Here is a 14,207-nt window from a genome sequence, read left to right as displayed (position 1 = left end):
ACAATATTTGACTGAATTTAGTTTAACCGGATATTATAGTTATAATAATAATAATGTAAAAGAAATACTACAAAATAACACACACACAATACTGTTCAAAAGTTAGGTGTCGTTTCCTGCTCTTCTGCTCAACAAGGCAGATTTTTTTTTTTATAAAAAAATACAGTAGCAACAGTGCTGTAAAATAATATAAATTGTAAACGTAATTTATTTTTCTATTTGAATATATTATTTTAAAATGTGTCACATGGTCCTTCAGAAATCATTCTAATATGCTGATTTGGTGTTTTAGAAACATTTCTTATTATTATCAATGTTGAAAACAGTTGTGCTGCTTATATTTTTGTGTAAAACTATGCTAAAATTTTTCAGAGATTCTTAGGAAGTTCAAAAGAAAAGCATTTATCAGAAATATTAATCTTTTGTAACATACTATGAACGTCTTTACTGTCACTTAATGAATCCTCGCTGAATAAAATATTAAGTTATTTTATAAAAAGTCCCCAAACTTCTGAAAAGTAGTGTATATTTTCTACAGAAAACACTAAATAGTTTTTTTCAACTTCTTTTTTTAGACTGTAAAAATATTGATATGTCTGTTGCTCCCCCTTCCATATTTTTCTTGTTTTGAGAGGATTCATACACAAAAGAAAGCACTAAATATTAAGCATCATCAGCACTGTGAAAGCAAGCTATTTCCACAGCAGCAGTGCCTTCTAGTGGATGTTTTGTTTTCAGAATATTATTTTATACAAACACAAAGTATTTTGATTACTAAACTCAGTCTAAAATCTCCAGTAACTGTACTATGAGTATGTAGTGAATTCATGTCAATTTGTGGGTTTTTGTCCACAGGCTGAGGAGGACAGAGATGACATGGAGAGAGTGAAGTTGGACAATAAAAGGATTCTCTTTAACCTTCTGCCTGCACATGTAGCTCAACACTTTCTGCTGTCCAACCCGCGAAACATGGTCAGATTTAATTTACAGATCACATAGAATAACCCTAAAGACAACATGAGATACCAATTTACTTACATAACTTACACATACACTTACAAATTACTTACAATAATGTGACACATTACTAAGCAACTAATAAATACATACTTTCTTCAGAAAAGATGTGCACAGATAAGCACAATATGACCATAAACATTTATTAAGAAAATAAACCAGGTCAGGTTTAAATTCATTCTGTCTAATAATGTACAGTAAATCTCATTTGTTGTAGTTCCCAGTAACCACTTTATGGCATTGTTGTTATGATCCAGCTGCCAATTGGGTGAGAGGTCAGATAAGATGCTTTGATGATAGCATGTGTTTTGATCATGCAAATGAGATAACATTGTGATTGTGTGTAGTGTAAATGCTCAGCCACTCCACCTGGATTCGTGAACTTGTGAATTGTGAACAGTGTTAATTTCGTAGACAAATAATTTCCGTCAACAAAATTGTTTTCACAGATGACGAGATGATAATGAACTAAAACTCTTTTTAAATGACAAAAACTACTACGTAAATCTATTGACATTTTCGTCAACTAAAAAAAACGAGATGACAATGTAAGGGAGGGACGATTTGGGAAGAGATTTATTCAGAACGAATCTGCGTGGTTCAGAGGTTAGATGCGTATCCTACATATAAACTGGAAGGGACATAAGCTAACATACACTTGCTGCACGTCGCATAAAACGTTCAAAAAGTTCAATATGAGGTAGTAAGAGAAGAGCAGATATATGGATAAATCTGGCGACAGAAGAGAGAGCTCAATTCGGTCCCATTTTTTTTAAGCGCAGACACTGAAGCATACACAGAAAGTGTGTCACAAAGTGCATGAGTACTCTTTCGCATAGCATGAACAGAGAATTACACACACACACACACAAAAAAGAATAACACGTAAACACAGTTGATTACGTCTGAATGTAAACAGTAGGGAGAACTTATATCAGTACATTGCATCCTTTGCAGCTGTGAATTTGGTTTTAAAGGGATAGCAGCCTAATTTATTTGCTATTGTCCAAGTCACTGATGTAAATCAAGTAACAAAAGAAAGACAGAAAATCATGCACTGCTCTTGACTGAAAAACTTTAATAGCCCTAAATTTTTTTCTACAATTATTTATAGAAATAGTTACATCTGCTTGAAAGAATGAAGTATATAGTAAACAAGTTGCTATAAAGATTGCATAATTATCCTATCATTGGTATTTCATTAAAAAGAAGACCATGTTCTTGTTCTTTATAAGAAGTGGTTTTATTTCATTTTAACATAAAGTCATGCTGTGTGTCACCGCAGTTAAATCAGTGTCTAGGTATTATGATAAAACGTCTCAGGTTGTGTATGTAACCATGGTTCCTCGAGGGAACGAGCCGCTGCTTCGAAACGCTATGGGGAACGCCCTCTGCGTGACCATGCTCTGAATCAAGTGTAATCAGCCCAATGGAAAAACAAAATGTCATAGGCGGGTGACGTCATTGACCAGGAATCTAAGGTGAGCCTTGACTCCCATCGGCGAGGGGAGGTGAGAGGACTCATAGGCCAGGTTGATAGCCTTAACTATCCACCGGCTGAGGGTCTGCTTAGTTGCAGGTAGACCCCTCTTCGGAGGACCATGGCACACAAGCAGTTGATCTGTCCTTCTCCACAAGGCAGCTCTGTGGATGGATGTGTCCAGCGCTAGAACTGGACACATACAGTTAAGCTTCTTCTGGTTGGGTTCCCGGAAGGGAGGAGGGCAGAAGGCCTGCAGCACTATCGGTTGTGGGAACCTTAGGAACATGACCCGCACGAGGGTATAGAAATGCTTTGGCTACCCCGGGTTAAAAGTCAAGATGAGTAGGGGCCACTGAGAGGGCCTGAAGGTCTCCAACTCTCTTCATAGAAGTAATTGCCAACAGTCTTTAAAGTCAGATGTCGATCTGATATCTCCTGAATCGGCTCGAATTGAGCTTTACAGAGAGCCTCTAACACCACAACCAAGTCCCAGTGGGGAACACAGGACCATACTGGGGGCCTCAGCCTTAGCGCACCGCGGAGGAAACGTGTCAGTAGGGGCGGTCTTCCCACTGACTGGCCACCGAGGGGGACATTGTAGGCCGCAATGGCCACCACGTAAACTTTTAAGTTGGAGTGGGTCAACCCTGCAGAGAACCTGGCATATAGAAACTCCAGAACTGTACCAACTGGGCAGTTAGCTGGGTCAAGCTGGCAGTCTTTGCACCATGAGCTGAAGAGTTTCCACCTCATGGCGTACAGTTTCCTCGTTGAGGGAGCTCTGGATTGGAGTAGGGTCTCAACAACCTCAGTTGAGAGACCGGATGCTATGAGTTGTGCCCCGTCAGGGGCCACACCCACAGTTTCCACAACTCCGGGCAAGGGTGAATTATCATACCCTGCACCTGTGAGAGTAGATCTGTCCTGACTGGAATCTCCCATGGTGAGCCATTAAAGAGTGAGATCAGATCTGAGAACCATACTCTGCCCAGCCAGAACGGGGATACTAATAACAGCTGAACCCTGTCCCGGCTTACTCTTGCCAGAACTACCGGGAGCAGAGCGATCGGGGGAAAAGCTTACAGACGACGCCTCAGCCAAGTCTGTACCATAGCGTCCAGTCCCAGAGGAGCTGGATGAACTAGAGAGAACCAGAGAGGACATTGCGATGTCTCCTGAGAAGCAAAAAGGTCCACCTGAGCCTTGCCAAAAACTCTCCATATCTGCTTCACCAACTCGGGGTGGTGGTGAAATCAACTGCGGGCGGCAGATCCTTTTCCTTTTCAGATCCTTTTCTGAAAAAAAACGGGTGACTGCAGTGACACTAATTAAGAGACCACTGATGTGTTGTCAAGTCAAGTCAAGTAAAGTCACCTTTATTTATATAGCGCATTAAACAAAATACATTGCGTCAAAGCAAATGAACAACATTCATTAGGAAAACAGTGTGTCAATAATGCAAAATGACAGTTAAAGGCAGTTCATCATTGAATTCAGTGATGTCATCTCTGTTCAGTTAAATAGTGTCTGTGCATTTATTTGCAATCAAGTCAATGATATCGCTGTAGATGAAGTGACCGCAACTAAGCAAGCCAGAGGCGACAGTAGCAAGGAACCGAAACTCCATCGGTGACAGAATGGAGAAAAAAACCTTGGGAGAAACCAAGCTCAGTTGGAGGGCCAGTTCTCCTCTGACCAGACGAAACCAGTAGTTCAATTCCAGGCTGCAGCAAAGTCAGATTGTGCAGAAGAATCATCTGTTTCCTATGGTCTTGTCCTGGTGGTACTCTGACACAAGGTCTTTTCAGGGGATCTGTATCTGGGGCTCTAGTTGTCCTGGTCTCCGCTGTCTTTCAGGGCAGTAGAGGTCCTTTCTAGGTGCTGATCCACCATCTGGTCTGGATACAAACTGGATCCGGGTGACTGCAGTGACACTCTGATCTGGATACAGACTGGATCTGGTGGCTACGGTGACCTCGGAATAAGAGAGAAACAGACTAATATTAGCATAGATGCCATTCTTTTAATGATGTAGCAAGTACATCGGGTGTTATGGGAAGTGTTCCCGGTTCCGGTTTACCTAATTAATGGAGCCTAAAAATCCTTTAACGCATTTGGATATTAAAAGCATATTAGTATGTTATGTGTAAGCCAGGTTAAAGAGATGGGTCTTTAAATCTAGATTTAAACTGCAAGAGTGTGTCTGCCACCCAAACAATGTTAGGTAGGTTATTCCAGAGTTTAGGCGCCAAATAGGAAAAGGATCTGCCGCCCGCAGTTGATTTCGATATTCTAGGTATTATCAAATTATCAATATTATCAAATTGAGTTTTGAGAATGTAGCGGACGTAGAGGATTATAAGGTAAAAGGAGCTCATTTAAATACTGAGGTGCTAAACCATTCAGGGCTTTATAAGTAATAAGCAATATTTTAAAATCTATACAATGTTTGATAGAGAGCCAGTGCAATGTTGACAGGACCGGGCTAATATGGTCATACTTCCTGGTTCTAGTAAGAACTCTTGCTGCTGCATTTAGGACTAGCTGTAGTTTGTTTACTAAGCATGCAGAACAACCACCCAATAAAGCATTACAATAATCTAACCTTGAGGACATAAATGCATGGATTAACATTTCTGCATTTGACATTGAGAGCATAGGCCGTAATTTTGATATATTTTTGAGATGGAAAAATTCAGTTTTACAAATGCTAGAAACGTGGCTTTCTAAGGAAAGATTGCAATCAAATAGCACACCTAGGTGCCTAACTGATGACGAAGAATTGACAGAGCAACCATCAAGTCTTAGACAGTGTTCTAGCGTATTACAAGCAGAGTTTTTAGGTCCTATAATTAACACCTCTGTTTTTACAGAATTTAGCAGTAAGAAATTACTCGTCATCCAGTTTTTATATCGACTATGCATTCCATTAGTTTTTCAAATTGGTGTGTTTCACCGGGCCGTGAAGAAATATAGAGCTGGGTATCATCAGCATAACAGTGAAAGCTAACACCATGTTTCCTGATGATATCTCCCAAGGGGAACATATAAAGCGTGAAGAGTAGTGGCCCTAGTACTGAGCCTTGAGGTACTCCATACTGCACTTGTGATCGATATGATACATCTTCATTAACTGCTACGAACTGATGGCAGTCATATAAGTACGATTTAAACCATGCTAATGCACTTCCATTAATGCCAACAAAGTGTTCAAGTCTATCCAAAAGAATGTTGTGGTCAATTGTGTCAAACCCAGCACTAAGATCCAATAAAACTAATAGAGAAATACACCCACGATCAGATGATAAGAGCAGATCATTTGTAACTCTAAGGAGAGCAGTCTCAGTACTATGATACGGTCTAAATCCTGACTGGAAATCCTCACATATACCATTTTTCTCTAAGAAGGAATATAATTGTGAGGATACCACCTTTTCTAGTATCTTGGACAGAAAAGGGAGATTCGAGATTGGTCTATAATTAACTAGTTCTTTGGGGTCGAGTTGTGGTTTTTTTGATGAGAGGCTTAATAACAGCCAGTTTGAAGGTTTTGGGGACATATCCTAATGACAATGAGGAATTATTAATAGTCAGAAGAGGATCTATGACTCCTGAAGCACCTCTTTTAGGAGCTTAGATGGTATAGGGTCTAACATACATGTTGTTGGTTTAGATGATTTAACAAGTTTATACAATTCTTCCTCTCCTATAGTAGAGAATGAGTGGAACTGTTCCTCAGGGGGTCTATAGTGCACTGTCTGATGCGATACTGTAGCTGACGGCTGAATGGTTGCAATTTTATCTCTAATAGTATTGATTTTAGAAGTAAAGTAGTTCATAAAGTCATTACTTCTGTGGTGTTGGGAAATGTCAACACTTGTTGAGGCTTTATTTTTCGTTAATTTAGCCACTGTATTGAATAAATACCTTGGGTTATGTTTGTTTTCTTCTAAAAGAGAAGAAAAGTAATCGGATCTAGCAGTTTTTAATGCTTTTCTGTAGGATATGTTACTTTCCCGCCAAGCAATACGAAATACCTCTAGTTTTGTTTTCCTCCAGCTGCGCTCCATTTTTCGGGCTGCTCTCTTTAGGGTGCGAGTTTGCTCATTATACCATGGTGTCAAACTGTTTTCCTTAACCTTCCCTTAGCGTAGAGGAGCAACTGTATTTAAAGTGCTAGAAAAGAGAGAGTCCATAGTTTCTGTTACATCATCAAGTTGTTCTGAGGTTTTGGATATGCTAAGGAATTTGGATACAACAGGAAGATAACTTAAAAAGCAATCTTTTGTGGTAGAAGTGATGGTTCTTCCATACTTGTAACAAGAAGTAGAATTTACAATTTTGGCTATATGAAGTTAGCACAAAACTAAATAATTATCTGAGATATCATTACTTGTCTGCATTTCAACACTATCAACATCAATTCCATGTGACAGTATTAAATCTAGAGTATGATTTCGACAATGAGTAGGTCCTGAAACGTGTTGTCTAACCCCAATAGAGTTCAGAATGTCTATAAATGCTGATCCCAATGCATCTTTTTCATTATCAACATGGATATTAAAATCAACAACTATTAAAATTTTATCTGCAACCAGAACTAACTCGGGTGTAAAATCACCAAACTCTTTAATAAAGTCTGTATGGTGCTCTGGTGGCCTGTATACAGTAGCCAGTACAAACATAACAGGGGATTTATCATTAACATTTGTTTCTCTGGATAATGTTATATGAAGCACCATTACTTCAAATGAGTTATACTTTAAGAAATCCTGAAAACGTTGTTATAAATTGAAGCAACACCTCGCCCTTTGCCTTTTAGACGTGGCTCATGTTTCTATCAGTAATCTTGGGGGGTGGACTCATTTAAAATAATGTAATCATCAGGTTTTAGCCAGGTTTCTGTCAAACAGAGCACATCCATATTATGATCAGTGATCATATTATTTACAAAAAGTGTTTTCGTAGAAAGGGATCTGATATTCAATAAGCCAAGCTTTATCATTTGTTTATCCAAATTGCATCTGTTTTTTATTTGTTGAACCTCAATTAAATTGTTAATCTTAACTTGGTTTGGACGTTTTTTGTATTTTCTAGTTCGGGGAACAGACACAGTCTCTATAGTGTGATATCTAGTTGAAAGAGTCTCTATGTGCTGAAAATTAGCTGAACTCTGTGACGTGAGGCAGCTAGCAGACGGTCGGTTTAGCCAGTCTGTCTGCTTCCTGACCTGGGCCCAAGTTAGTCAAGTATAAACTCTAAGATTATTATTTCTAGAGAGAAGAGTGGCGCCACCCCAGGAGGGATGAAGACCATCTCTTTTCAACAGGTCAGGTCTGCCCCAACAGCTTGTCCAATTGAATTAGACATCCAGCCATTGAGTGATGACAATCTGCTATGCATCTTGTCACCACGGTAAGCAGGGAGGGGACCAGAGCATATTACAGTGTCTGACATCGTGCTTGGAAGTTCACACACCTCTTTAATGTTATTTTTAGTGATCTCCGACTGGCGAAGTCGAACATCATTAGCGTCGGCATGAATAACAATCTTACTGTATTTACGTTTAGCATTAGCCAGCACTTTTAAATTTGCCAAGATGTCAGGCGCTCTTGGCTCCCGGTAAACAATTGACTATGGTGGCTGGTGTCTCTATATACACGTTCCGTACAATAGAATCACCAATAACTAGAGCACTTTCATCAGGTTTCTCAGTGGGTGCATCACTGAGTGGGGAGAACCTGTTTAATGTTTTGATCGGAACAGAAGAGCGGTGTTTTGACCCATGACTACGCTACCTCACTGTCAACCAGTTGCCCTGCTGCAGGGGCTCTGTTGCCGGAACCAAACAATGTACAGGAATCCCTGAGCTAGATGCATTTAAAGCCATATCTAGAGCCCTAACATTCTTACTGTCCTCAATTAAAGTTTGAATGCATGTCTCTAATTCTGAAATCTTCTCTGTCAGCCTAACTATTCCCCTGCCTTTATCACATGTGAATCCCTCATCTGCGACAGAGATAGATAAACTGTACATGTGGCAAGAGGTGCAAATAACAATAGCAGGGGAAGCCATTACTCACCGTGCTTGATGAAATATTCTTACTGCAGTTGTTTGATGAACTTGTGAAAAACTGGAGCGAGAGAGAGGAGAGGAGAAAAGAAAACAGCGATAGGTTCGAATGAAAACGCTAATGACAAGCTAATGACAAGCTAACGCTAATGACAAGCTAACGAGTGCTAACCTCTCAGATCTGGGAGGAAGTGTTTTAATGCTCGATACATGGCCAGCATCTCCAGACAATTGATATGCCATGTCAGATGGCGACCACTCCACAGACCACAGGCAGGGTGGCCACTCATGACCGCACCCCAGCCAGTGAGGGACTCGTCCATTGCTATCGTTACACTGTGAGAAGGATCTCCCAGCACGGACCCTGGTTCAAGAACCAAGGATTCTTCCACATGTCTAAGGCATGGATGCATCGCCGCGTAACATTGATAGTTCGAAGTGGGTTCCCCCTCGGGATAACTCCCTTGCTCTTGAGCCACCACCACCCAATGGTATGAGCGGTCTCCTTGTTGGTGTGGAGAGCGAGATCAGCAGTTCTCAACTCTGCGATGTAGTTAAGCTCCTCACCCTTATCTAGCTCCTTAAGCAGCTCTGCCTGGTATGCCTGTAACACAGACAGGCCTGTAGCACCGGCCTGACCTGTTGCCGCTTACCCCTTGCCCACCAGCCCTGACGTAGTACGAAGCGCCGAAACCTTCAAGGATGATGCCGCGCCAGGGGACAGATAGCTGGCTAGCATCTGTTCAACCCAGGGCATTGCCCTGTAACCGTGTCAATCAACCCTGCCACATTTCCATAGTAATCAGAATTAGGGATGAAGAGGCGGGCCGAAAAAGGCTTAGCCCACACCGAGGTGTCGAGGTCGACAGGCCCCTGCATGAAGGTGGTGGCCTTGACCGCAGGAAGCATTCATCCAGCTTGCTTTGCTGCGGGTCGGTTTGACTCTCGGCGGGCCTGTTGATTTTTAATTGGGCTACTGCACAAGTCACCACCTCCAGCAGCTCCTCATGCTGGGGTGATAGAGGGGGTGAGACCTCATCGACATTCTCCACGTCAACCTCGTCAGAGGAAAACAGGCGAAGCATCGAGCCTCAACTCTGGGAGGAAGTAGCTGCAGTGCAGGCTTCCGAACCCAGAGAACCCTCGAGAGCTGACTGTGCATGCTCCGCTCACACGCATAGCCACGCATAGACTGTGTGTATGCCTGCTCGTGATGTAATGTGGGCAGGGAGGAACACACAATTTATAGCGCGACTCGGCCTCGCCCTCCTCTTTATCTCTTTTCTTTCCTTTTGCCTTGGGCATGATGGAGCCTATTATGATTGTGTAACTGGATAGACAACAGTAAATAAGACTCACAACACAGATTGAGACTGAAACAGAAGGCTGACGCAGGCACTGCCGCACGTGCCTTTAAGCTTTCTGGTCAATAAAATCACCCACATATTACGTCTTGTCTTTCTATCGAGCTGATTACACATTTGATTCACAGCGTGGTCACGCAGAAGGCATTGCCCATAGCATTTCGACGCAGCTCGAGTTCCTGAAGAGGAACCTTAATATCAAACCTATATAATGAGTAGGGAAATCTTAGAGAAATGCTTAATAAATGCACTCGACAAAACCCATTAGATTTTAGATGGCTAAATTTACTGTAGATTTAGTTGACTAAAATCTTATGATATTTAGTCGACTAAAACTAAAAACAGTTCAGATTACTAAAAAATGACTAAAACTAAATGACATTTTAGTCAATAGACTGACTAAAACTAAATCAAAATGACTTTTTTATTGACAAACTAGTCAGAGTATAATCATACATGCATGTAAATTTTTATATTAGTTTGGTAAACAAAAATGCACAGTTATATTAATCTTTTGGTGCAATGTTTCCTGTTTACAGCCATAAGACACCAAATTGTAGCTATGGTTATGTCCAAATAATAATTTTGGGAGTGACTCCTATACTCCATACATATACTGTAGAATGATAATTAAATGGAGTCATATCTGTATTTAAATGTGGTTGTCACTCCCAAAACCTTGCAGTGTGTACGTGGCCAATATGTCTACATAGTAAATCAAATCCTTCTATTTCAGAAGAGCAAGAGAAGCCCTATCTTATGTAAACCACTGGGATGTAGTTGTCTCATTGATTTTAGATGGACAGGACAGTCTAATATACTCTACCTTTTAATATCGCTAGCAGGTTTAGCTTTGACCAAAGTCAACTTGTCCAGTTCATGCATGTTGTGTGTCGTGACTAATTACAGTAGGCTTACCTTCTCTAACGGCTGTTATATTTCCAGCTCAGCCTGGATCAGTGATATCATCCCGAGGGTCTCATGGCTCTTTCCTTACTGCTCTTTCACTGTTTTACAGGACCTGTATTATCAGTCTTACTCTCAGGTGGGTGTCCTGTTCGCCTCCATCCCCAACTTTAATGACTTCTACATTGAGCTGGATGGAAACAACATGGGTGTGGAATGCCTCCGGCTGCTAAACGAGATCATTGCCGACATTGATGCGGTGAGAATTTATTGTCTCCCAGCCCAAGATATGTATGTTTTGGCTCAGTGTCTGAGTTACCTTAATCCCACTCTAGGCTTAAATTATTTCTCTCTCACACTATCTCTCTTTCTCTTTCTCTTTCTGTTTGTAGCTGATGGATAAGCAATGCTACAGAGACATTGAGAAGATCAAAACGATTGGCAGTACATACATGGCTGCAGTCGGACTCGTCCCCACTGCGGGATCCAAGGTACACAGAGTGTGATTTGGAGAAATCATTTTCTCAATATTAATTTTTGCCTAATTTTTCAGTAAAATTATTTAAATGACTTTAAAACAAGATTATTTGAGGAGCAAAAATGCTTGATTTTAGAGAATGCACTTTTCTAAAGTTTGGGGTCGGTAATATTTGTCATTTTTATTTATTTATTTAAGTATTTCTACCGGGGCTGGATTTATTTGATCAAAAATACAGTAAAACTGTAATATTGTGAAATATTATTACTATTAGAAAAATCTGTTCATCATTACTCCAGTCTTCAGTGTCACAAGGTCCTTCATACATCATTCTAATGTGCTGATTTGCTGCTCAAGAAACAGAATACAAAGTTAAAAGAGCAACTTTATTTTTAAAGTTTTAATTAAATTCATTTAAGTATAAATTTAATATTTAAGTTTATCTAAAGATACACAATTCTGTTTCTTGAGTACATTTATTTTAAGGATGTTTAGATATTTTTAAAGTCAACAATTAAAATTAGTCAATTTAGTCCTTGTGTGTATTTATCGGTGTATAATTGTCCTTGTAAAATCTTGAAAAATAAGAGCATTAAAGGGATACTCCACTCCAAAATGAAAATTTTGTCATTAATCACTTACCCCCATTTCATTCCAAACCTGTAAAAGCTTTGTCCATCTTAGGAACACAATGTAAGATATTTTGGATGAATACCAGGAGGCTTGAGACTGTCCCATAGACTGCTTAAGTAAGTTACACTGTCAAGGTACAGAAAAGTATGAAAGACATCGTCAGAATACTCCATCTGCCATCAGTTATTCAACCATAACGATGAGCGATGAGAATACGTTTTATACGTGAATAAAACAAAAATAATGACTTTATTTACTTTATATATGTTTTCTACATATATTTACACTTTGATTTGAAAGAAAATAGCGCATCCTATGTCACGGCTGACACAGAAGAGCGTAAGCTGCCTGCGGTCAGCTCATATTCTTCAAAATGGTGCTACGCTGATGTGGAGACACAAAGAGGAGACAAATTGTTGAATAAATATTTACATATTTTGATCCTAAAATCATCAAAAAAATTATTCTGTTTATTATCATCATTTCACAACAAAAGGTGGTAGTATATGAATGAAGTCTTTCTGTTTTCTCTCTGTTCACCCTGAATAGGTAAAGAAGTCCATTTCTGTGCAACTGTGCACAGTGGCTGATTTCGCCATTGAGATGTTTGACGTACTGGATGCGATCAACTACCAGTCCTACAATGACTTTGTGCTTCGAGTTGGTGAGTGATCTTGTTAAAGCCATATGTGTGCTTCTATATAAGTGGAGGAAATACGTCATTGAGTGTGGACATTGTGCCGGACATCCCGCATCCAGTAGGATGTCCTGAGCGTAACTTTGTAGGGAACGGATTACATACATTTATACACACATGCATGAACAAGCTACACTTCATACCCACTTCTTTACAAAATGCAAAACCTTTCTGTCATGAATTTAAACACCTCTCTATTAAAGCATTAGTGGTACGCTGCTGTTAATGTTAATATAATATCCATCCCTTCAGCTCTGATAGCCTCTAGTTGCTGAGTAGATTTTTTTTTTTTTTTTTTATTATTATATATTTTTTAATGAAGGTTTAGCAGAGGGACCTGTTCAAAAAAACACACCTGCTACAAATCATTATTACAGACAGAACTGGCACAATCCTGTAAAACTGGCTCAAATGAGCAATCTGTAATTAGATTTTTAAGGCGCTTGACAAGCCACATTTGCAAAATATAAATTGCAGTTAGAGAAGGAATTTTACAATATACTAATGACAAAATGTAATAGCTTTCTCCACCTCTGAAACACATTTTTTTTTTCAGGCTGATATAACTAAGGCCACATAGTCAGGAAAAATAAGATTAAATTATATATACACTACTGTCCTGTTTCAATGCCACACTACCTGTTTTTATTTAATTAAATCTTTATTTTATTTATTTATTAATATTTTTTTATTGAGCAAGGATGCAATTCATTAATCAAAAAGTGAGAGTAAAGGCATTTATATTTATGTTAATATTATAAATTTATTCTTAAACAGCAAATCAGCCTATTAGAATGATTTCTGAAGAATCTTTCAGAAATGTATAATATATTAAAATACATAACAGATATTTAAAATTGTATTATTATTTCATAATAATACTGTTTTTACAGTATTTCTTTTGTAGTTTATGTGTGTGTGTGTGTGTGTGTGTGTGTGTGTGTGTGTGTGTGTGTGTGTGTGTGTGTGTGTGTTTGTGTGTCTGTGTGTGTGTGTGTATGTGTGTGCTCTTGTTTTTGTGACATACCAGGACTCAACTCTGTATAATGACATGGGTATGATACAGGTATTAAAAGGAGAGGGTGACTTATGAGGACGTATAAAAACCATTACGCCTATGGGATGTCCCCACTTTTCAAAAAAAACAAACGTGTGTGTATTTTGATACCTCCAGACCAAGATAAATAATGCAATATTTCACAGTTTTACTGTATTTTTAATCAAATATATGTACACTTGGTGAGCATAAAAGACCTTAAGTCCATTAAAAGAGTCTAACCATCACCAATTTTCTTAACAGAATCTATTTTGCATGGAAAAAAAAAACAGATAAAGGGATGTTAAATCTGATTACTTAATCATTTTTGTTAATTCCTTGATCAGGAATCAATGTGGGACCAGTGGTTGCCGGCGTAATCGGGGCTCGCAGGCCTCAGTATGACATCTGGGGAAACACAGTCAATGTCGCCAGCAGAATGGACAGCACTGGCATTCAGGGAAAAATACAGGTAAAAAAAACCCACCATAATTTTAATAAACCAGCATGCCACTCCAAA

General features: G+C 39.4%; 1 protein-coding gene across 1 annotated transcript in view; it reads left to right on the top strand.

Annotated features, from left to right (window-relative positions):
• adcy1a (adenylate cyclase 1a) overlaps positions 1-14,207 on the top strand; it is a 57,717-nt gene that overhangs the window by 40,617 nt on the left and 2,893 nt on the right. Inside the window, exons 15-19 of the mRNA XM_059498925.1 lie at positions 856-972; positions 10,956-11,102; positions 11,236-11,334; positions 12,504-12,618; positions 14,035-14,159. Of these exons, the coding sequence (XP_059354908.1) occupies positions 856-972; positions 10,956-11,102; positions 11,236-11,334; positions 12,504-12,618; positions 14,035-14,159 (603 nt within the window). The remainder of the gene's footprint in view (positions 1-855; positions 973-10,955; positions 11,103-11,235; positions 11,335-12,503; positions 12,619-14,034; positions 14,160-14,207) is intronic.

Source organism: Carassius carassius, chromosome 18 (assembly GCF_963082965.1).
Source record: "Carassius carassius chromosome 18, fCarCar2.1, whole genome shotgun sequence".
Lineage (NCBI taxonomy): Eukaryota > Metazoa > Chordata > Actinopteri > Cypriniformes > Cyprinidae > Carassius > Carassius carassius.
Note: the sequence above shows the minus strand (reverse complement) of the source record. Positions and strands in the feature narration are given on the sequence as shown.